This window comes from Phycodurus eques, chromosome 16, assembly GCF_024500275.1.
Source record: "Phycodurus eques isolate BA_2022a chromosome 16, UOR_Pequ_1.1, whole genome shotgun sequence".
In the NCBI taxonomy this organism is placed as follows: Eukaryota; Metazoa; Chordata; class Actinopteri; order Syngnathiformes; family Syngnathidae; genus Phycodurus; species Phycodurus eques.
In genome coordinates, this window is record NC_084540.1 from 685,527 (window position 1) to 708,394 (window position 22,868).

At 45.3% G+C, this 22,868-nt stretch overlaps 1 protein-coding gene across 1 annotated transcript; it reads right to left on the reverse strand.

Annotated features, from left to right (window-relative positions):
- Positions 1–4,988: 4,988 nt before the first annotated feature.
- On the reverse strand, positions 4,989–15,895 carry gng13b (guanine nucleotide binding protein (G protein), gamma 13b). The gene is made up of 3 exons (XM_061700807.1): positions 15,522–15,895; positions 7,579–7,705; positions 4,989–6,029 (listed from the first exon to the last, which is right to left on the reverse strand). The coding sequence occupies exons 2-3, from the start codon at positions 7,674–7,676 to the stop codon at positions 5,924–5,926; spliced, it is 204 nt and encodes a 67-aa protein (XP_061556791.1). The 5' UTR covers positions 7,677–7,705; positions 15,522–15,895; the 3' UTR covers positions 4,989–5,923.
- Positions 15,896–22,868: the final 6,973 nt, after the last annotated feature.

The window sequence follows — 22,868 nt, forward strand, 5'->3', positions numbered from 1 at the left end:
ATGAGGCCACATGCAACCGATAAAGCGCGGTCGCAGTCCATGGCTCAGCGCCTAATTCTCGATAATCTCCATCTTTTCATCCCCTCCATATACAGCAATGGGTTGTACAGTATAAGCAGGCTTCCTCTTTGTGTTACTTATACAGCCATGTTAGGCTGTAAAAACTACAGTGTACTTTTGAAGAATGGTAACATAGCGTTTCAAGTCATTTAGTTTTGCTACGACCAATGTACAATAACATTTCTTTCATTTCATTCCCATTCTCCGTAATTCCCATCCCTAGTGACTTGTAAATAAATCAATCAATCTGATCAAGGCACGGTGGCCGACTGGTTAGAGCGTCTGAGCGTCTCACAGTTCTGGGGACCGGGGTTCAAATCCCGGTGGAGTTTGCATGTTCTCCCCGTGCCTGCGTGGCTTTTCTCCGGGCACTCCGGTTTCCTCCCGCATCCCCCAAAAAACATGCGTGGTAGGTTCATTGACAACTCTAAATTGCCCGTAGGTGTGAATGTGAGTGCGAATGGTTACTCGTTTGTATGCGCCCCGCGATCGGCTGGCAACCGGTTCAGGGTGCACCCCGCTTCCTGCCCGATGACAGCTGGGATAGGCTCCGGCACGCCCGCGACCCGCGTGAGGAGAAGCGGCTCGGAAAATGGATGGATGGATGTTATGCTAATCTAAATCCAAGCAGAAATGGTCATGCTCAGGACACTGACACCCATTTGGTGCGCAGAGTGTGTTCACCTGTAAGGGCACAAACATTCCAGGGTGACTAATGTGTTTTAGGACGTGCACATGCATGAACAGATGCACTGGTATGTGTGTTTCTGAGCGTAAGAGTGTAATCTGAGTGTAAATTGGGAGTCAGAGGGCCATTAGCCAGCGCATTAGACCCAACTGAAGGCAGACAGTGAGGAGACGGGTGATGTGTGCGCAGGAGAGGATTTCAGGGCGTGTGGATTTAGCAACATGAGGGTGAGGAGGGATTGAGAGCATTAGCAGGCGTAAAGTGGCAAAGCGGGATTGTGGGAGCTGACCCGTAAAATGAGGGAGCTGAGCTAAACTCAAGATGTCCATCAGCTCAACTCTATCCAACAAACTATTTGACACAGTCAACAATAATTAAAAACAACGGCGTTTTTACCATCTACTCAAGAAATAAACGATGAGCTGTCACTCCGACTCGTCCAGGGGTGTTTGTGGCATTTTTAAATTTCTTTTTATTTTGTTTTGAACAGTTGGATGCAGAGTTATGTTTCACACTCCTCAAGCATTTCACACATCCCAATTCCATTAGAATACATTTAGTAACCTCTGCTGACATTACCAACTTAAGATAAGAGACGAATAGTTTGTTGACAAAAATAACAGAACCCTTTCTATTATTTATGGGCTCTAAGAAGCAGTGAGGAGGAAGAAAGAGACATTATTTTCTTTCACTTGGGTGCAGCTATTTGTCCACACTGGGGTTTCATACATACATTCATTCATTCATCTTCCGTTCCGCTTCTCCTCACAAGGGTCACGGGCGTGCTGGAGCCCATCGCAGCTATCTTCGGGCGAGAGGCGGGGTACGCCCTGAACTGGTCGCCAGACAATTGTAGGGCAGATAGAAACAAACAACCATTTGCGCACACATTCACATACGGGCAATTTAGAGTCGTCAATCAACCAAGCACGCGTGTTTTGGGGATGTGGGAGGAAACCGGAGTACCCGGAGAAAAGCCACGCAGGCACAGGGAGAACATGCAAACTCCACCGGGATCAGAACTGCGAGGCAGATGCGCTAACCAGTCTTCCACACTAGGATTTCTACGGTTGAATACTGTAATTGTCCATTGTCCAGAGGTACGAGGCCTACAAGTATGAAAAAAATGATACATCTCAACAAGGTTTTGTGTGCAGCACTGTATAGCGCGATGCTGTAACCTAAACGTACGTAATGAAAAAGCTATTACGTGTCCCTGTCTCTCAATCGTCGGGCTACGGTGGACACAGTACACGTGCTTAGTTGAGTCCCGAGTCCCTAAATGTCAAACCGAGAGGAAAAGAACATGAAAGTCTATGAAAGTTGCCCGTCTTTCATCTGAAACACACCATTGTTCTTTCTCTTATATCTTCTACCTGCCGTTTGTCTTCCTCCTCCTGGAGAACCACTTCCTCTTACGCTGCTTCTGTCTCTCTGATTGTTTCTATCCCTCGTGAAACCCCCGGAACCAGTGCTCACTGAACTGGCTTCTGTCGGTCTCGTCACATCATTAGCCGCAAGTGTGATCAATTTCACATCTGTGCTTTTGAATTGAGTTTCACTTTTGCTACCTGCGCTTGCCGTGATGCAAGACAAGTGGATCAGAGGGCAACATTAGTTTTAGTGGGTGAAAATATGTTTGCAAGTTGTGTCTAACTCGGTGAAAAGCGCTTGAGGTTTTTCCGGAGGGGTGACAAATTCAATAAGTGGGTTCCGGACTCTGAGCATTTGGTTGAGACAATATGGTTTTGTGTTTTACCAAATGGCAAATACCGTAAATCACTAATGCTGTGATAGAATCGACAGCACCTCGGCCGGTGGCGGCCGCAAGACTTGAATAATCAACAGTCAAATGCATTCATTTCATTTTGTCAATCAATTCTCACCCTCACCCAGATAGCAATCCATTCCAGATGTATCTTTCGCCATCATATCGATCGACTTATTTGTACCGTATCGTATACCGTTCCTTTTTCCTTCCGTTACATCTTGATGCGTAGCTTCCGATTTCATTTCATAAGGAATATTATTGAGTCATAATGGAGCTGGTAACAACTTTTCTTCTTTACTGATGCACTATGAGAGCATTGCTGGCTCCCCCTTCTTCCAAACGGAATCCCCAAGGAACCAGGCTGCTGGGTTTAGTTTTGAAAATGAAGCACACACAAAACAACAGACCTCTCTCAAAATCTTCTACTTTATTTGATAAGAGAAATGTTTTTGCCAAAAATGCAATAAAAAATGATCATGAATTTATTGCTTGCCATCTTTATACTTGGGCTTAGTCTGATGCATAATAGGAACTCCAAAGCACTCTCACAAGGAATATGGCTAGCTAGTTAGACACAAGTTAATTCTGACATGATAATAGAAGTAACATAAACACAGAGGCGTTCTGAATATATGAAAAGAAACTGAAAAGTTACAGTAGTCAAAGAGAAGAAACTTAAAACGAGGGGCAGGTTAAGTACTGTGCATCTCAAGTAAATCGCATTTGCTGCTTGTCCAGCGGTCGCGTACATGTTTGCTCAATTCAAATGTCGGATAAGAGACCGAACGTAGAATTTCAAGATCGGACTTGAGAGCTCCGCACGGAGCTCCGAGGTTTTGCACAGCGGAAGCCACTTGAGTCCCTCTTCATGCGGCGAGGGGGGAAACATCGCTTGAACGTTACATCAAATCGTAGAGCTAGGCGACGCAAGTTTTCAGCAGCTAAACTAATCCAAACATTCAATTAAAAATGAAACATTATTACCTCTCAGTGAACTGTTTGAGGAACAGGATCCCCCCCGGCCCCCACCACCATTGGTCTTTCTTTTAGTCACACAGTTTAATAAATAGGTACAGGATTGTATTTCTCCATTTGCCTTTATTTTAGTCACACAATTGAATAAATAGGACCAGTATCTTTTTGATCGGGTGTTCCTCTTTTGCATGTTCTACAGGACGCAGGAGGTGCACTTTTTACAGTACGGTGGGTGCTCCATTAGTTGGCAAATCCCAATTAATTAGCACATCATGGACTACTTTCAATTAAATATTTGCAATTAATTCGTTGTGCAAAAGTCACCCAATTACAGAACAGCCTCCGGGGAGCTGGCTCATCGAGAAGAAGCGATGCTAATGAGAGTCATTACAGTACTGAGATGATGTGAGGTTCCCATGTCGTCCTTGTCCTCCTCTTTCATCATTCTCACTCATCGGCGTGTGCGTGCGTGCGTGTGCGTTTTGTCGATCTGTTCAGCCGAGCTGTATTCATGCAACCGTGTCTCATGTCGACGCTCACGTGACCCGCAATTATACACACAAGCGCACACGCATCCATACTGGGGTCAGTGTTGAGCTCAATGGTCATGTTCAAACCTTCTGCCAAATGTTTCCGTTCTGACAAGAAAATTGTGTCAAAGGCAGCAGTTGATCTGACAAGGTATTGCATCGTGCGATTCAATGTTTTCTTTTCGAGTTGCAGATACGAGGGAAACGGAGACAAAGGAAATCAAACAGGAAAGTGACAGCAATTCATCATAGAAAAAAAGTCCTCATCAATAAATAAGTCAAATAAATGGAGCAAAAAAAAACAAACCGTATCGATTAATAAATTAAAAGGGTCTGGCTGTACATGTCTGTCAAGACAGTGTTTGTATACTGAGTTTGTGTTTGTGTTGTCCATCGGGACTATAGGTAAGGAGCAGATGGAGCATTGAACTCTGGAGAAACCCCGAGCAACAATAAACATACACTCTGACCTAATAACACTTAAGAGCAACAACATGCAGTTATACTGTATAATGTGAAATAGGAAACCCATGCTTTAAAAGTTGTATGAAGCCAGAACTATTGTGGGATGATAACTTTCAAAGCTGTAAACGTGTCTACGTTTGCTGTCACGGTAAACATTTGTTCCTTCCTGTGATGGGAAAAGGCTTTGGTTTTTGGCGGTCACTATTCCAGGCAGTGAATTCAGTCTCGTGGGATAGTTTTTGTATCCTGGGGAAGCTCAACTATTCTATTTTCTGAAAACAACACTCGACAGTATCTGGATCATCTTCAATTACCGACCATATGCACAGACCGAAAGAAAGAGTGGACTGTTCATATGCTTTAAAATTGGTGTTCTTGCACATCTCTTTTGTGTCAGCAGAATCTATTGATAACAATTGGTAATGTTGCAAAAAAAAAACAACTAATATATATATATATATATATATATATATATATATTGCACTTTTAAGTGCTGTGTTCTAATTCTGTCACAAGAGCTTGTGGCTTACATATTGCAGTTCATTTAAATTGCCAATCCCGCTTCGTGTTCATTTGGAGCAGTCAAATAGTGTGCCGGTGAAAATTGTGATTCACATATTAGTAAATACTAATAAGCAACACACTTAGAACTGGGCCTTACTTAACATCACTGGAAGTCACGCTGTCACATTCATGTTTGTAGAAAAGGCTTGTACTTTACTACAAGTACCCTAAAGTGGATTCAAAATGTCAGAATGAAACGTCTCCAAAAGGTGTAGAAGGAAGTAGACAGTCCACACTACAATCTTCATGAAGTCTTTCCATGGCGTATTAATTCAAGCAAATGAGGGGGGGTTCAATTATTATGAATCCTTTCTGTAAACCAAGATAATCACCAGCATTGATGCAAATAAGGACCATTTGCAACTGTAAGGCATCATGTCAGCCACCAAACTAAAGAATCGGTTTACTTTCGAGTATAAAAAGTGAGTTTCAGTGAGCAGCATGTAGTTCAAACTGTATTTCTCATTGAAAATAAAAGCTTGCGGAACTTCAGTGCCTGACAGTGCCAAAGCTTAGTAGCGTACATTAGCTCATCAAGCATGAGTAAATGAAAGCATGATGTTCATTGCAAAGACAGGATGAAACATTGTGCCTTGCGGCTGCATAAGTAGCTTGTCGTATATAAGGACATCTAGTAGCTGTATTGATCGTTGTCGAGTAATCGTTATGCATTCACGTGGCAAGAATGAACTTGCAGTGAAAAGTGTGGCAGTCAAAAAGTGTGTGTTTGTGTGGCCTTGACGGGGTGTGTGCGCTTGGGACTGTTATACATTCACGGTGAGAGGTTGTGCGGCGGAGTCCTGGGGTCGAGGGGCATCTGGAGGTCTGTGCCGCGGGCCAAGTTGCAAGGGAAGCGGCTGGTGCGTTCTCCTACAGAAGGATGCACTTCCCTTTCTCCACCCACGGGTTGTTCTTCATTAACTCAGGATTCAGAAAGGGATCCTCCGGGACGCCGTCCTCTATCCACTTCACCAAACTTTAAAGACAGACAGAAACGTGTTTTCAATTCCATAGCAACTTAATTACCACATAAATCTTCTCTGGACTTTCCATCCTTTCCATTTATGGTAACAAAGCAAGGATGCCACACTGGCTTAGAAGCAACTGCAGCAGATGGCAATTTTCTTTTTTTAACTTTTTGCTTTTTTTTTTATTTGGACACATTTTCCGACTGTTTTCCTGTTTCACCATATTTAATCTTCGATTGCGGATGCACCGCATTGCTTTATTTTAATAATGTCAAACCGCACACCCCGAACAAACTGGTCTTTTTTGTCTTTTTTTTCGTTCTAAATGCTCATGATACCTTCACCGACAAGAAGAACAACACAATATTCTTTAATGCATTAAATTATAAGCATTCTCTTCCAGGACAGAAAAGAAAAAGCACACCATTAATGTCGAATAACAGTACATGGATATAAAGTGTTCATACTTTTGTATAATACTAAGAAATCAAAATGTGTCTAACATTTTCAAAAGAGTGGTGTTTTTAAGAGAGCTGTCCGATATTAGTTGCTGCCGAACTCGATGATATCATATCATCGGGAGAGAATGTGTCGTCAAAAAAACCCTTTTCAATATGCTCTCGAAGGAGATAAGAATGACAAATGATTATTTCAAACATTCCTCTGAATATTCTTAATCCTCCATGTCATTTAATTCTCAGGGCATTCCAGTTGCGATCGATTCAATGCCCTGAGAATATCATTTAAAACGATACTTGGACTCGAGACTCGAGTAGGTAGACCGTTCTTATTGATGCTTCGATTTCCGTACGCATATTTTTCACTGTGCAGTATGAGACCCGGCAACGCAACTTCACATTGACATTTAAGTGTTGTTCCACCCCCCCGATAGTAAACGTATTTGATCATACTGCTGCTGCGCGAACTTCTGATGATCTGACCGTGTCAGTTGATTGTTGACCTTGAATGCAGCATCTGACAAGAGCAGCTTCCGGTCCACTTTATCTTTCTTTGTGCCCCTGAGAAATCAGCCCATCGATGTTCCAAATTAACCTTTTAAAAATGATAATGACATGTCCGAGAGTGGAGATTTACAGTTATTGTTTATTATGTGTTGTGCCAAAGGTCAAGAGTTAACAATCTAACTCCAATTACAAGGACTCTTACTCTATTATTCCATGACCGTTTCAGTGAATGCCATGTGACTTATTGGGAGGGGGCAGATTCTTTTGACCTGCGATATGATGCTTTTACACATATTTGAATCTTATAGTCACAATGACAAATGTGACTTCGGTGTTAAACGGACTATTTAACTGGCTTGCTATTGATACTGCGTATCCATTTTTCCTGCACAGAACAGGCCAGCCCTTCGTGGTGAATACAGTTACATCGTCGCACTATGTTTTCCTGACAAGACGAAGCAAGGTGTGTTGTCGGGGAGAGACGTTTATTTGAGCAAGCGGGCAACGCATCTGGTGATTAATTACGGAGTGTCGTCTATTAAAATGGGGTTGCCGATTCTTTTTCCATTTAAGCCGGATCAAATAAACTCACTCTGTCACTGTTTTGGAGGACTTCTCTCTTTTGAAAGCCAACTGGTACTTGAGGCTCTCCACCTCCTTCTTCATCTGGGGAAGGTCCATCTCATCCATGACTGCAGTCCGGTTTAGAACTTGTCTTTCTGTACACAGTGAACACAAGAGTATAAATATAGGCAGACAACCACTTCAAATGCAAAGAGTGCACCACGGAGTACGTGTGATCTGTTGCCGTGTGTTGCTGTCTACCCGACGGAGGGAGGAAATAGAGGCTGTCAAATTTATTGAGCACAATCGAGCTTAGCCAGAAGAGGATAACCCACTTCACACTCCTGGATAAACTCAGCAGCTCCGAATGTAATTTGGACACACAACCGAAAGACATAAAGCTGACAAGACTTTGGTTCATTATGTTTAATTGCAGCTCAGTGCATCATCATTTGTTATGGTAGATTAATGCGATTATTCTATGATTTAAAATAAATAAATAATGGCTTTAATGAAGAAGAGTGAGAAAATGGGTGGTGAAAGAAGGACAGAAAGAATAGGACATGCCACACATCTGCTCGGGCTTTCCAAAAGAGATGTTAGAGACGGGGAGTAACTCGGAATACAGAGTGACCGGTGAGAACAGGAAGATGTTTCAAGACATCTAATGAACACAGTGTCAAAATAAAGAAATGGGAATACCCGCCACCCACCCTATTACTACGGTTCCCAGGTCCCCCGACTGTACCGTGATCGTGTGTCTTGGGGTGTCGTGCATTCAAGTTGGGGAGACCGTCACGGGGCAATGATGACCCGCAACCGTCACGCCCACCCGGGCCAAGCAGCTCCCCAAAGGATGCGCAAATGTATGTGGTGCATTAGAAATGCGTGGGGGAAAGGCACAGTGGGCCTGAGAGCAGGTCGGAGTGCCAGAACACCTGGCTGAGTGTCCTCTCCAGAAAGTACGCAAGTCGACTGGTTAGAGCGTCTGCCTCACGGCTCGGAGGACCGGGGTTCAATCCCCGGCCCCGCCTGTGTGGAGTTTGCATGTTCTCCCCGTGCCTGCGTTCCTCCCACATCCCAAAAACATGCATGCGAGGTTAATTGACAACTCTAAATTGTCCCGTAGGTGTGAACGCGAGTGCGAATGGTTGTCTGTTTGTACGTGCCCTGCGATCGGCTGGCGACCGGTTCAGGGTGCACCCCGCCTCCTGCCCGATGATAGCTGGGATGGGCTCCGGCACGCCCGCGACCCTCGTGAGGAGAAGCGTCTCAGAAATTGGATGGATGGATGGATGGAAGTTTAAACCCCCCCCATCCCATGTACATGCTTCCCCTCTTGTCGTTAATTGTTTCCGGACTATCCGCAGTGATACTTACCCTCATATGTGCTCTTCCGCTTCTAGGATTCCTCCCGTGTCTCCAGCTCCAACCACGCCGTCAAGTCCTGCCACCTGCTCCCGCTACCGTCTCCTGACCGTTCCTTGTTCCCGCGAGCCACCATTACGCTTTGGAAATACACAGCTTGAGCTTCCTTCAAGTAAACTATTTCCATCTACTCCTTCCGCCTCCGCCTGCTTTTGGGTCCAGTCCTCCATCAGACGATAACCAATCGTGACAGAACACACACGTTTCTGCGGGATCGCTGACAGTGACGGATAACTGCAAGAAATGATTTGTCCTCCTAAAAGAAGACCAATACCATTGGGGTACTGCTCGATGCATCTTGTTATCCGGCCAAATCTCTCCGATTAAAATAGCAGTTTATAACCTGAGAAGTGCTTCCATTTTTACATCTCGGCTCCATACGCAGAACACCGCTTATATGAAGGGGCTCGACAGGAAATACAAGAATAGACAGTGTGTGTTTGTGTCTTTTTTGAGGCACATTATTATACAACACGTCTCTTACCAGCGGGAAAAAAAAAAAAAGCAGCGAGTGGGAGGGCGATGGCTCGTCCCTGCCTGAGAGCCTGAGATCCAGTTTGAGCCTCCAGAGTCCTTCAAAGATGACAGGAGGATGTTTTCTTCTTTCGAACTCTGTAGCGCACCATCTTTTCCATCTCACTTTCCCTTCCTTCATCTCTTCACTTTCACCTCTGCATGTCTGCCCAACCATCGGCTTTAACACTCAATCTAACATCGCATCCTTTTCCTCAGACGTGCTCCTTTGATAACATTTCCGGCATATATTGTGCACAGCATCTCATTAGATCATCTGCAAGTGTGACCAATGACCAGTGAATGTATTCTGTGCCAGTGTCTAATTATCTGCCACGTTGTTATTTTTTTCCCTCCTCTAATTAACTGTCTCAAGCTTGTTCAAGTGTTCTCTCATTCTCGGTTTCTGTAGCGGCCTTTTTCGAGGAAGAATGCAAATTTTGCATTCAAGAGAAATGTGGTGAGGAACGGTTGGGAGGGGGTCGGGCACTGCTGGCTTGCCAATAAAATCTTTGAAAATGGAGACATCAGCGGAATGAAAAACAGCAGATAGTGTTGAAATCTCTTGGTCGTTAGATTACAATAACATTTGACCCCAGCCATCTTAAAGGTCCCTTATTTGGGCTAATTAGACCTCCATAGCGTGGCTCTCTAACATGGACTGAGTATAAAAGTGTCAATTTCATTAAAAAAAACCATTTTGGTTTTGTCATACGAGTGTCCAGGTAAAGCCCCTCTGACAGCTAATTCTGTTTGACCCAGTTTTGTATCCTTTTGTCGGTATTTGGCTAAGACTGCGCCCTTTCCTCCGTGTAGAAGAGCCACTTGTGAGCGCTGGCTCGTGGGCGGAGAGATAGGCGGAGATCTCCACTAGTGACGTAGATGAGCTCGAGAAATTCGAATGACCTGATTTCAGGCCTCGCAGAAAAATGTCTGGAACTCCGGAATGCGTGGACGACTTCAATTCCTATTTCCCGTGTTTACTGAGCCACCATGGAGACAATATTTCATTCCAAATACTGGAAAAAGTTACTTTGGCACCTTTAAGCATCCTGTATTGGTTATCATCACGACAGCTCCGTCTCGTTCGAAGGTTCAACTACATATGTTTGAGCCGCCGCCTTGAACGGATTTAGATGTTAGCTGCTGTCTCTTAGCAGCATAGAAGCAGTAGCGACAAAACCAAAGATTGATTATCGCCACCCAGCACAAGATGTACCATTAACGCTTTTGACAGTGAGCGCGGTGACATTCCACCAATTTCCCCTTAACTTGGCTGCAAATGGGCCGATTAACTTTGGTGGCTGTTCAAGGAATTTATTGTCACATTTTATTGTGAGAGTCGAACAATCCAGTCCCAATCAAAATGTCCCTTGGTAGCAGCCTACACCGTCAACCGGGAAGTTGCCTGCCAACTGACAAAACAATTGGCGAAACAAACAAAAATATGACAATCCACACATCGATCTTCTGCTCTTTTCCACTGCTCCGGTTCAGTTTGGCTTGGTAAACGCTAATCAGACTTTGCTGACATTAATCATGAACAAGAGACAAAAAATACTCGAGCTTAAATTCCACTTTCCATACCAATACCCGATAATTACATTCAATCGTAACTGGACAATTCTTCATCAACGAATCAATCAGCAGCAACGTGTCGGGTTCCGCTATACGTAAGTGAGGCAAATAGTCCGACTGCCACCCTGCTAAATTGTGGTCTGATACTTAGAAAGGCTTTCCAATAAAATGCTGATAAATGTGTACCATACCAAACTGAAGTGAACCTCACAACTCGGCGGGAAGCCGAGTTGTGTTACTGACTACAACGATGCCGTCAATGTGGCCATCCAATCCATTTCATCAACATACACGACAGTGTTGTATTTCAAGATCTTATAGTTCATTTTGAAACAACTGCTACCCAATCAACTGTAAAAGGAACTGTAAAAGCTGTGTGTGTGCGGGCGGGCACTACACCCACCGATCAGGAATACCTGTGCGCTTTTTGGTGTTCTGTGCGAAGATACTCACAATTGAGTATGTTTGGGCTCACACCCAAGCACAAGGCAAATGGACAATCCGCCGCGTGTGCATATTCGGGCTCGGTGTGTTATCGAAAAGCAAATGTTCTCGGCTTGAGGTTTCTGAATATCTATTCTGGACGTGCTCGTGCTCACGCGCTCTGACCTGTAACCGGTGTTGCGAATGTGTGGGATATGCCGTTGTCTTGTTGGGTTGTGTATTATCAGTCTGAGTTCCCCTTAGCGGCATTTACTTTCTTCCACTTTTGCCATTTCATTATAGCTGTTTTCTCCCTGCTGCCGTCCTCCACCGTGACTTACTCACTGAAGGCTCCTTGTCTATTTTTAGTCCTTTCAAACTCTTAAATCATTCATCCACAGAAGCATTTTTTTATTCCTCTTCTTTGCTGTTGCACAGATCGGACGTTGCTACTGTTATAATCAATGGAAGTAACCCATTCCTGCTTAAATCCATCACCAGCGATCATGCCCCAAATGTGCTATTTTTAAGCTCTTTTTTTCGAGCTGAGCCAACTAAAGAGGTTCACGCGTTCACTTGATTCTGACACCATAACCCAAAATGTTTGCGTGTGCAGATGACATCATTTACAATGCATACAGTTAGGAGAGAAAAGGTTGGTTGCTTGAAAATTCTCATCAGTATCATCCATTCTGAGCTCGGTGTACATGGTTGTAAAGTGACACAAGTTACTGTGACATTTCAGGGAACTGCTTATGCTGAAGCCAACGTGCTGTGAGATATTGTGCTCTACATATTGTTGAGCAGCACTTATGGTGGAGTGGTACATTCGCCTGACTTTGATGGAGGCAGCGTGGGTTCAATTCCCACTCGTTGATGTTAGGAATATGCGAAAGAATGGTTGTCAGTCTCTGTACGTGCCCTGTCGCTGACTGTTGCCCAGTCCAGGAGGTCGTCTGCCTTTTACCCGAAGTCAGCTGGAATAGGCTCCGGCTCCCCTTGACCCGAAATAAGAAAAGAAAATCGGTGCTTCGATGTCTCGTGACGGCTCCTGTAAAGGCCATTATAAAGCTTTTCGAGGGGGCGTCAATTACTCACAGATTTTCGCTATTTGCAGCAGGACCCAGCCCCTATCCCCAGCAAATAATGTGGGTCGACGGCATTAGGGGCCCCGCCGTCACCCCCTTGTGGGGCTGGAATTGATTCGTTCTATTTCTGTCCATTTGAATGGAAAAAAATGCCTCCGGTTCGCAAACATCCGCTTCTCCTCACGCGGGTCGCCTGGGTCGTGCCGGAGCCTATCCGAGCTCCCTTCGGGCGAGAGTCGGGGTACGCCCGAACTGGACGCCAGCCGACCGCAGGGCACATAGAAACAAAGAACCATCCGCGCGCACATTCACACCTACGGGCAATTTAGAGTCTTCAATCAACCGAGGGATGTGGGAGGAAAACGCCACGCAGGCACGGGGAGAACATGCAAACTCTGCACAGGCGGGGCCGGGATTTGAACCCCGTTCCCGAGAACTGCGAGGCGGACGGTTTCGCAAACAAAGTCGCCGAACAAATGTAAGTTTGTGATTCAATTCTGCTGTAATTCGGCAGCTTGGTGATGAAGTGCTAACTTCATTTGCTATTTTTAAACCACCCACCCCCGAGCTCCGCCCCTTGTTGTCATGGTAATAAAATCCGTACGCAGCAATGCCCCCCTAGCAGGGAAGTGCTTTAAATGTGCCTCGTTGAATGCAAATTAGGGAATGCCCGGAAGTTTATTGTTTTTTAATTCGTAGAGAGCATGCTAAATCCTTTATGTCTAATGCATTGGAAAGATATTGTGGGGGTGGGTTATGGGGAATGTAGGGTGGTTATTTCATTGAGGGTATGTAGGTCACATAGTGATTTGGGTTAAAAGCATTCAGAGATTAACCTCCACTACCCCCTTTCTATTCTGCTGTCTTCCTCGCCACAACACACTATTAGAGCGTACACACGCGTCTTTGAGTACTTAATGTGTCAAATCGCATTGACTTTGACGGTGGTAGAAAGGGAGGGGCTTTCAGTGCTTACCGCAGTGAACCAATGAATGTGAATGTGATATGAACAGGTGAGAGTGAATGAAAGAGTTAAAGGCAAAAAGAGGAAAATGAGACAAAGCAGAGTGACGGGAAAAGGAGAGATTTGCCTGGCCTCTTGTAAGTCGAGACTAAAAATAGAAAGGAACGGGCAGAGCTCCTCTGACCGGCTGAGAGTGGACATTGAGAATGAGGAGGCTCCTTGCTTGTTGAAACTGGGGCACAATAACCACTGTGTGCAACTGCTGCCGCTGCTGCGTGACACAGACACAACATCGGCAATGCCCACGTGGGAAAAAGATCCAGTCAATCGGAGCTGATCGATACGCGTCACGGAAGTCGAGCGAGTCCGTGAAGCGATGTGTTTCCTCCTCCCTCGTGTTCTTAAAAAAAAAAGAAGGTGAAGATGGGAGAAAATATGGACTTGTTTCCTGTTTGCATATATACGCTAGATAACAGCTTCCACTCATTTGGAAAACCGCCGGCAGTGTGCCTGTGGTTCTCGCCCTCGCCCACCTGCTCAGAGAAAAAGGGGTATTTTCCAAACTCGGAAGCACAGCTCGTACAAAATGCCCGTGTAATCCTAATACCTGCAATTAAGGGGAACGAAGAAAGCCCAGAGTCCGATTCATTCAAAAATGGCTACTCTTGTGTTCATAAGTTGTTTTATAAATAGGTTATTAATGGCGTCATAAAGTCTTTGTAAATCATTAAATGGCTAGTTCGAGCCACGCCCACAGTGTATTTATAGTTCTGTGCTCCTGCAGTCACCAAGGCTATTTAAAATGGGCAAAAGGGAGCCTTTTCGAGAACGTGGGCTCACTATTTGCCAAACAAAAGCTCACCATTGTTTTCTAATAACACTTGATCAAGCCTGTACAAAGCTTAAAAACAACAACAACAACAACAACAACAATATAGAAACCGTGCACACACTTATTGCGATGTGAAAAATGATTGAAGTGCATCATTCTATTCACTCACTGCTATAATACAGGTTTGTTTCTTGGTCTATCTGTTCATTTGCTCGACTATTTCTCGTGTTCGGGGTCCCAGCTGACTTCCGGCGAATGGCAGACTGCACCCTGGACGGGTCGTCAGTCCATCGCTGGGCCCATTTGAGACAGACAACCGCTCACCCTCACATTCACGCTGTCAAGTATACTTATTGTCAGAACGGTCGATTAGCCGGGCGAAATCACCGTGTCGGGCGACCTTATGTGTAATGACCATTTATCTTCATTTGATGGTTCTTTGCCCATAACGCAGTGATTCCCAACCAGTGTGCCATGCATGCACATTCGTGTGCTTTGAGTTATCATCGCTTGTGCAGTTATTTACAAATATCGTATAATGCGGTGTCTTTGTTCCTCTGTCTATGCCAGCAATGCACAGTGACAGGCAGAACAATTGAATGTTCTTCCACTAGATGGCAAACAATTTGTGCCTCCACTTTTTGCGCCATTTTTGTTTGCTAGTAGGCTATGCAGTGCGATTTGTACAGTATATGTAGGCCTACTTTACCATCGCTCAATAAAAAATTGGGAAGCACCGCTCCAAAGGGTGTGTCCCAATAGTTTTGGCCGTGTAGTACAAATATTGCAGGAGTTATCTCACAACAAAGGACCGGGCGAGGACCAAAAATGACTTGGAGGGGGCAGAGAGCACATACACAGTACACGCATGCACTATCGAGGTGTCCGCACATCTTCAACCTAGTCCACTTGTCCTTGATTCACCTCTGCTTGAATAAGCAGAGGATGCCTATGATTCTTCCCAAACAATGCAAGGGAAATGTCGGAGGCAAACGTGCACAAAGTTCATTTGTGCAACTACTAATGTCAGCCTGTCTATTGTTCATGACACACATTAATGGTATCCCCCCCTTTGATTTTGTGGTAATTTATCAATCAAAAACCCGCATTTTTAGTCACAGGTGCAGAGTCAGACGCGTGGTTACCTCACTGATGCTCCGCCAGAGGCTGTTGCTCTTCTCAACTCGGACCGGTGCAGGTACACCACAAGAAAATAAAGGATTGTAGTTGCCGATGCGAAATGGTGTCCGAGCGGGTTTAATGTCAGATAATTACGTCCGCTCGCAAGATCCCCGCGAGGAGAAAGGAGAAATCCGCAGTCACCGGCGTAAACAGACGGTCACGAGCCGTGTGAGGAAGTCTCGGCTGGGAGCGGAAGAGTCGCTGGGATGTCAGTAGTCTGGGTATTTGAGGCTGGAGCTGCTGGAGAATGAAGGAGAAGGACAGGAAGAGGACAACTTAACCAGCTGGTGTGCTGCTGGATGCTTTGTGCGTCTGCGTGTGCGCGTGTCACAGAACGATGGAGAGAGTGCGAGCGAGCGAGAGAGTGAGAGAGAGAGAGAGAGACAGAGCAAGGTAAAGAGACAGAGTCAGTGTCTCGAGACAAGTTCAGCTGTCTTTCATCGGCGCCCGTGTGTGCGTGTTACACTACTGCCACACACGAGAGTTCTGCCCAAATATGGCCACTCGAAGCTTGATCTTCAGCACTCGCGCAATAAAAGAGCCAACACAGACAGAGCTGCATCAAAAGGCCTGCCTTTGCAAAGACAATATTGCTCATAGTTTCCATCCATACAGTCAAAAAGTATCTTTTGACTGCAACGTGCGCGTGTGCATGCCGTAACATCTGCGTGTCCTCAGGCAAGACCCTTCACGCTGTATGTCGATGCCTCTGTACGCTGGACTGGACCGAGTCGAGACACCCAGCGCCAGAGTTAACAAAATAGCCCCGGAACATAAAAGCGCTTTCTCCGTGTTTCACAGGTGGGACGGTGTTCGTTTCTTGCTATGCTTCATTTTTGCATCGGTGAACATCGAGCCGATGTTCCTTGCCTAAAGGTTCCGGTTTTGTCCCGTCCGTCCAGAGGACGTTCTCCCAGAAGCTTTGTGGCGTGTTTGGCAAAGTCCGGTCTCGCTTTTTTTGTATGCTTTATTTTCAACGGCGGAGGCCCGTGAAGTCACTGATGTACCTTGACCTTGAAGTTCACCTTTGATTTCTTTGTAGGCTGTTCTGGGCTCTTTGGTTTCCATTCCTATTATCCGTCTCCTCAATTTGTCTTTCAATTTTCCTCCTGCGGACACATCCGGGGAGGTAGGCTCCAGTCCCGTGGCTCTTAGATTTCTGAATATGTGCCACTGTAGTCAGTCAGTACGTTTATACACAAAAAAACACAGAAGCAAATCAACAACAGACTGTCTTCGGATGAAGAAAATGTGTGTTCTGGAATTGGGATGCTGTGGCATGTGAAAAACGTTTGGACACCCCTGCCTCAGACTATTCACTCGTCCATTGCCGTGAATAGAACATAGCTCCGTGAAAGTCAGTCATGTGAATGACTAGACAACCCAGGTTTTGTCTATTCATCCAGAAGCACATTTGTCAGATCATGTTGTGCAGACAGGTCACAGACTCGTTCTAGTCTAAGTTCTTCCATTGAGCTCTTCCGACCATCACTTTATTGCCCTTTTTTGTGCACTTCGGCAGGCCAGTCATGTGATGGAAGATTAAGATTCAAGAGTTTTTATTTGGAGCCAGTTAGTCCGCCATTTTTATTTCGAACATGTACTACAAAAAGTAAGGGCATATATAAGAACCGCTACAGTAATGGACAAACGTAGAAATGGAAACACATAAAAACAATTTAAACCTGCGTACAATAAGTTCAATTTCACAACACTTGTCCGAACAGCCTGAGTTTATTCTTGCGTGATGAAGAGGTCGATGCCAATACATGGATACTGTAGATCGTGTCTATGGCTTTCCAATGATCAGGGGACATTTTTCATCCGTCCACCCATTTTCTGTACCGCCTATCCTCACGCGGGTCGCAGGCGTGCTGCTGCCTATCCCGGCAACTGCGGGCAGGAGGCGGGGTACACCCTGAACCGGTCGCCCGCCAATGGCAGGGCACATATAAACAAACAACCGTTGGCACTCACATTCCCACCTACGGGCAATTTAGCGTCTTCAATGAACCTAGCACGCATGTTTTGGGATGTGGGAGGAAAGCGCGGTGCCCGGAGAAAAGCCACGCGGGCACGGGGAGAACGTGCAAACTCCACACAGGCGGGGCCGGGATTTGAACCCCGGCCCACAGAATTGTGAGGCAGATGTGCTAACCGGTCGTGTACCGTGCCGCCTGACATTTGTCATCTTTCATCTGACGGTTTTTTAATCTCAAGAGACGCTGGCGAGTCCCCGTGACAGACTATATGAAATCATCTCCGACAGTTCGACCAAGCCGAATTGAAAATTGTGCGGGGACCCCCGTGATTCACATCTTGTCAGTACACGATAGGCTGCTAATGGTCATTTCTCCTCTGTTGACAGCAAAACCCATGAGACAGACTGGCAATTATTTTGTGAAGTTGAGAGACAAACACCCCAAAAAATGAACTCTATTGTACGTATGACCGTAAACCGCTAATCAGAAAAGTTGAAATTGCGCGTTGCGATCGAATGCCGTGCCCACTGTATGTTGAAACGTTCATGTTTTTGGCATGTATAATGCATGTTATACATTATGTTACACATGTTGTACATAATACATGTTTTCATGTATTTGGTAGCAGTATTAGGATAACTGGATACAGAAAGTCAATTTGTTAAAAGTCCTGTTTGATTAACAAGCGATGCATGCACCACGTTGGACATTGAAATGACGATTGCATCGCCAGCCGGCCAGCCGCAAGCTTTTTCACAGAATGTGTTATTGAGAAGCTGCACAGTGGATGAGGGGTTAGAGCACGTGCGCACTTCTGAGGTTGGGGGTTGGAATCCTGGCTCCGGCCTTCCTGTCTTGAATGCTACGTTCATTGAAGACTCTAAATTGTCCTTAGTGTGCCTGTAAGAGGGAGTTGGCGTTTGCCTATATGTGCCCACGGTAGTCCACTTTTTTTCCCTTTTTCATTCGTTCCTAATTCTATGTGAGGTAGAATTGCATGATGGAGTAGTGCACAGGAATGCCTAAGGTGTTCATCCATCCAGCCATCCGTTTTCCACACCGCGTCTCCTCACTTGGATCGCGGGCGAGCCGGAGCCAATCCCAGCTAACTGCGGGCGAGAGGCGGGGTACACCCTGAACCGCTCGCCAGCCAATCGCAGCGCACGTACAAAAGAAACCGCCACGCGGGCACGGGGAGAACATGCAAACTCCACACAGGCGGGACCCGATTTGAACCCCGGTCCTCAGAACTGTGAGGCAGATGTGCTAACCGGTTTCCCTCCGTGATTGATTGCAATTCAAATATTTCAGAAATAACGTAGTGGAAGAGACTTTGGATTTGGGGCTTGTGTGCAGGAGAGGCTTCAACACTGACGGATGATGTAATGTCAATGTCTCAACTGAGTTAAATGAATCATTAATCTCGTCTCATTTATGGAATCGTTGTTCCATTCTTATTCGTTACCAATGATTATCGGAGCTTTTCGCACAGCCAGAACTACTTAGTTTATTATCCATTTCTAATCACAGTGTTTGTCACTCTTTCCCTCTGTGTCAGATATTTAGTTCCCCGTATGTCTTCATTTAGCACGCGCACAAAATGCAATAAATACAGTATGTGCAGGCTCAACCGTGTCCACTTGCATTCTAAAACTGGGAGTCTCCCACACAGACGCTGATGGGAGCACCATCAGCACTGAGACTTGTCTGACTCAGCGCTGATCATTAATTCATGATGCACAGCTTAATGGATGTTGAGATCAGAAACCGCTGCTATGAATTACTCACGTTACCAACTAACAAAAAGCGAAGTCCGAGTCCGTGTTGTTGTGCACTGTACAAATTGATCCTGTGTGTGGAAAATAGAACAATCAATTCAAGTACGTGGCAGATTTGCTCACTTGTCAGCTGTTAAAGCACCGGCGGGAAACAACACTTTGATACAAATATCACACCGTTCAATTCCACAGTTTTTGCGTGTTTCCCGTATTTGATCCCCTCCAGGCCCCACCGACATTACCCCGCTCCTCTATTGCGTGTCTCTCTGATCTCGTGCCCCCCTTGTACCTCAGCTGCACTTCGGCCCCTAACGGACCCAGTCACGGCGGCGAGCTGCCGTCCTGTCGTCTTAATTCAGGTCGAGTGTGTGCACGTGTGTTTGTTTGGCTGCACGTGCATTTTTTGAATGAGGGGGACACAGTTCGAGGATGTGGAATTGTGCAAACGTATCATTTCAAGTTCCTTCCATATACTACTTCAAGAATGTGCTATCTTTGTAGAATGAACGCACATACGAGAGTGTCGCGTCACCAGGAACCTTCGTGTTGACAGCGGATAACGGTGCTTAGGTTACGCCTTCCATTTGCTGTACCACTTGTTTTCATTCGGGTCTTGGGTGAGCTGGAGACTACAGTACTATAGCTGTCTTTGGACAAGAAGCTGACTGGTCGCCAATCAACTGCAGGGCGCGCACTATACAGTATACAGGCTACCATTCACACTCACATTCACACCTAGAAGCCATTTCAAGTCTTCGATTAACCTATCGTGCATGTTTTTAGAATGTGGTAGGGAAAGTAAAGGAAGGCCTGACGTGAGGTTGCCAGGATGCAAGAACCTCTCGACGGTGACTAAAATTAGTGCACCGCTGCAAAGCGTTTTTTTTTTTTATTATTGCAATTATGGGGATGTGAATGTGTCAAACATTGAAAGAAAATGTCATACAACCTGCGTGTCTCACATACTTTGAATTGTATTCACAATATTGAAAGTTGCTCTAAAATCATAGCTGGAACAGCACCAAACGAAAGATGTCATGAAATGGGCCCAAGCTCACAAGAAATAAAAAAAAAAAAGCAACGAGAATTTGGAATGGGGTACGGATCAATGTGTGCTTTGTGTGATTAAGCATTCGGTGATGATGTAATGTGTCCTACTACAATTTTAGAAGTCCAAACAGGCTGCCACATGCACTGTAAATATACTATGAAGGGAAACACTATCATAATTGCTGCACTGACAAGAGTACAAAATATATATATATATGTAAATATATATATATATATATATATATATATATATATATATATATATAGGATCCTTTAATGAGGCAATTTCAATTTTGAGGGATATTAAAATGAGATAATTCTGCACATTTGACAGTGAGGCAAATCACAGTCAGGTGTACTGTTCATCTAATAATTGCATAATAATTACGCACTTGAGAAATAAACACTCCTTTCTATAAACTGGAAATATGAAATGTTTTGGCAAGTAGGATTAATATAAAAGGGAAATAGTCTGCCATGGGATTGTTTTTGTTTTTTATGTGGTTACAGTAACTGTACTTGTTTCTTGTCTTCTGCTCACATCAGAAAGACAATTTCAAAGTAAGATTCTAATGAGGTGAGGTTTTGTTCTCAATAAGGGGGAAAAAAAAGGAAATAATGTTCTGCAAAGACTGCAGAGATGCGACACAGTTCAACCATCCCGTAAACGCACATTGCAGAAAGACTGACAAAGATCTATGTTGCACACAGTCATCTGTTTGGGGGGGGGGGGGGGGGGGGGGTGTAATCAGCATGAATGCAGTGACTGCTTTTTGAAAATGAAGCTGTAATAGTCTGTATTCATATGGAAGGGCGCCTCTCAGTTGATGATGTCCATTTCAATTCCCATTGAGCACAATGACACCAAAATACCTGACGTGCGTGTCTTTGAGTTTGCGCAGAGGGATTGAGTCTCGTCAGCGCTGTGCCACACAAAGAAGATAAAAACTACTAATGGCCAGAGCTTCCTCTAATGGAAAGCTGTTTGTCCGTGTATATGTGCGCGCATGAGTACGTGCGTGTTTGCGTGCAGGCACAGCGCACACGCGTCAACAAAGCTGCCGCATTCGTGGATGCATCGCAGAATTCGGTCCTCACTGGTCTGCTTTTCTATTTACGGTCGCCTCTCTCCGTCTGGACATGCAGAAATCTCCTCACGCACACACACCTCCTCTTTCTCCGAGCCGCACAGCTGCTCAAATGAAGCGATCAAAGTCACTGCTGTCATCTCTCCCGTCGTACAAAACTGCAGTGAAAGGGAATCAAGGCAAACCCTATTATGAGCAATATGGTCCTCTTCAACTTTTGACTTTTTGGCCTCCTTCCAAGATGAAGGTTGAGATTGAGTTCAACGTTATAATTTGACAGTATGTTAAATCTTACAAGCACACTGCAGTTCTACATTTTTTACCGTACAAGGTGAGACGTGGGGAACGCCGTGGAGCAAATCAACAAAAATCAAAAAGTGTAGCCAGATAGTTGATACTCACGTAGATCATCCATCCAGTTTCTGTACCGCTTTCTCCTCACGCGGGTCGCGAGCGTGCTGGAGCCTATCCCAGCTATCTTCGGGCGAGAGGCGGGGTACGCCCTGAACCGGTCGCCAGCAGGGCACATACAAACAAACAAACAACCATTCACACTCACATTCACACCTACAGGCAATTTAGAGTCTTCAATTAACCTAGCGTGCATGTCTTTTGGGACGCGGGAGGAAAGCGGAGTGCCCGGAGAAAAGCCACGCAGGCACGGGGAGAACATGCAATTTGAACCTCTTTGGCCCTCAGAACTGTGAGGCAGATGTGCTAGCCAGTCGCCCGCCGTGCCGCCTCACGTCGCTCAATTAACCTAAAATATTTTTGGAATCCAGAATACCTGCAGAAAACCCATGCGTGCATGCAGGGGCGTGGCAGCTTCAGAGAGGCCCCACCACAAGATGGAATTGCCAACAGGAGGTGTGAATGGCCGGACAGCCAGAGGCAGAGAAGCCCCCCCGACCCTGCGTGCACGGTCATAAGAAGCACGAGCTCCTAACAGGAAGGCCTGGGCAACGATTCGAACAAAACTCAGAGCTGTGAGGCGGACATGCTAACCATTCATTGGGCCTGGCTGCACATGCGTCGTAGACACACGCACACACAAACATTCGTACTCGTTCACATTTCGCAAATCGGTCCCATGAACCTGACATCCGTAGTTTACTTTTTTGTTTTGGGAACGTGTGAGCAAGCTAGAGAACTTTGGCGAGAACGTGCAAACTCCACACACACTGAGATTCAAACCCGCTTGCGATGTGCAAAAATAGCTCCAGTTGGGCCTGAAAAAGAAGGAGAATTCCAGCTGTCAATGGGAGCGCCTCAGTGTTGAACAGTCCTCCTGTCAATTACCTTGCAGTATTTTCACATCTGAATGTGATCACACTATCTTGATCATATACTTTTTAGTTTACATTTTGTGTGATGACTCAAAAATCTGGTGACGTATATTTTTTCATGCACAG

Excerpts from the sequence above, each read along its gene's own strand:
- gng13b (XM_061700807.1), bottom strand. The coding sequence starts at position 7,676 with ATGGATGAGATGGACCTTCCCCAGATGAAGAAGGAGGTGGAGAGCCTC. Across the intron at positions 6,030-7,578 it reads TCCTCCAAAACAGTGACAGA|TTTGGTGAAGTGGATAGAGG; the intron begins GTGAGTTTATTT and ends CTGTCTTTAAAG.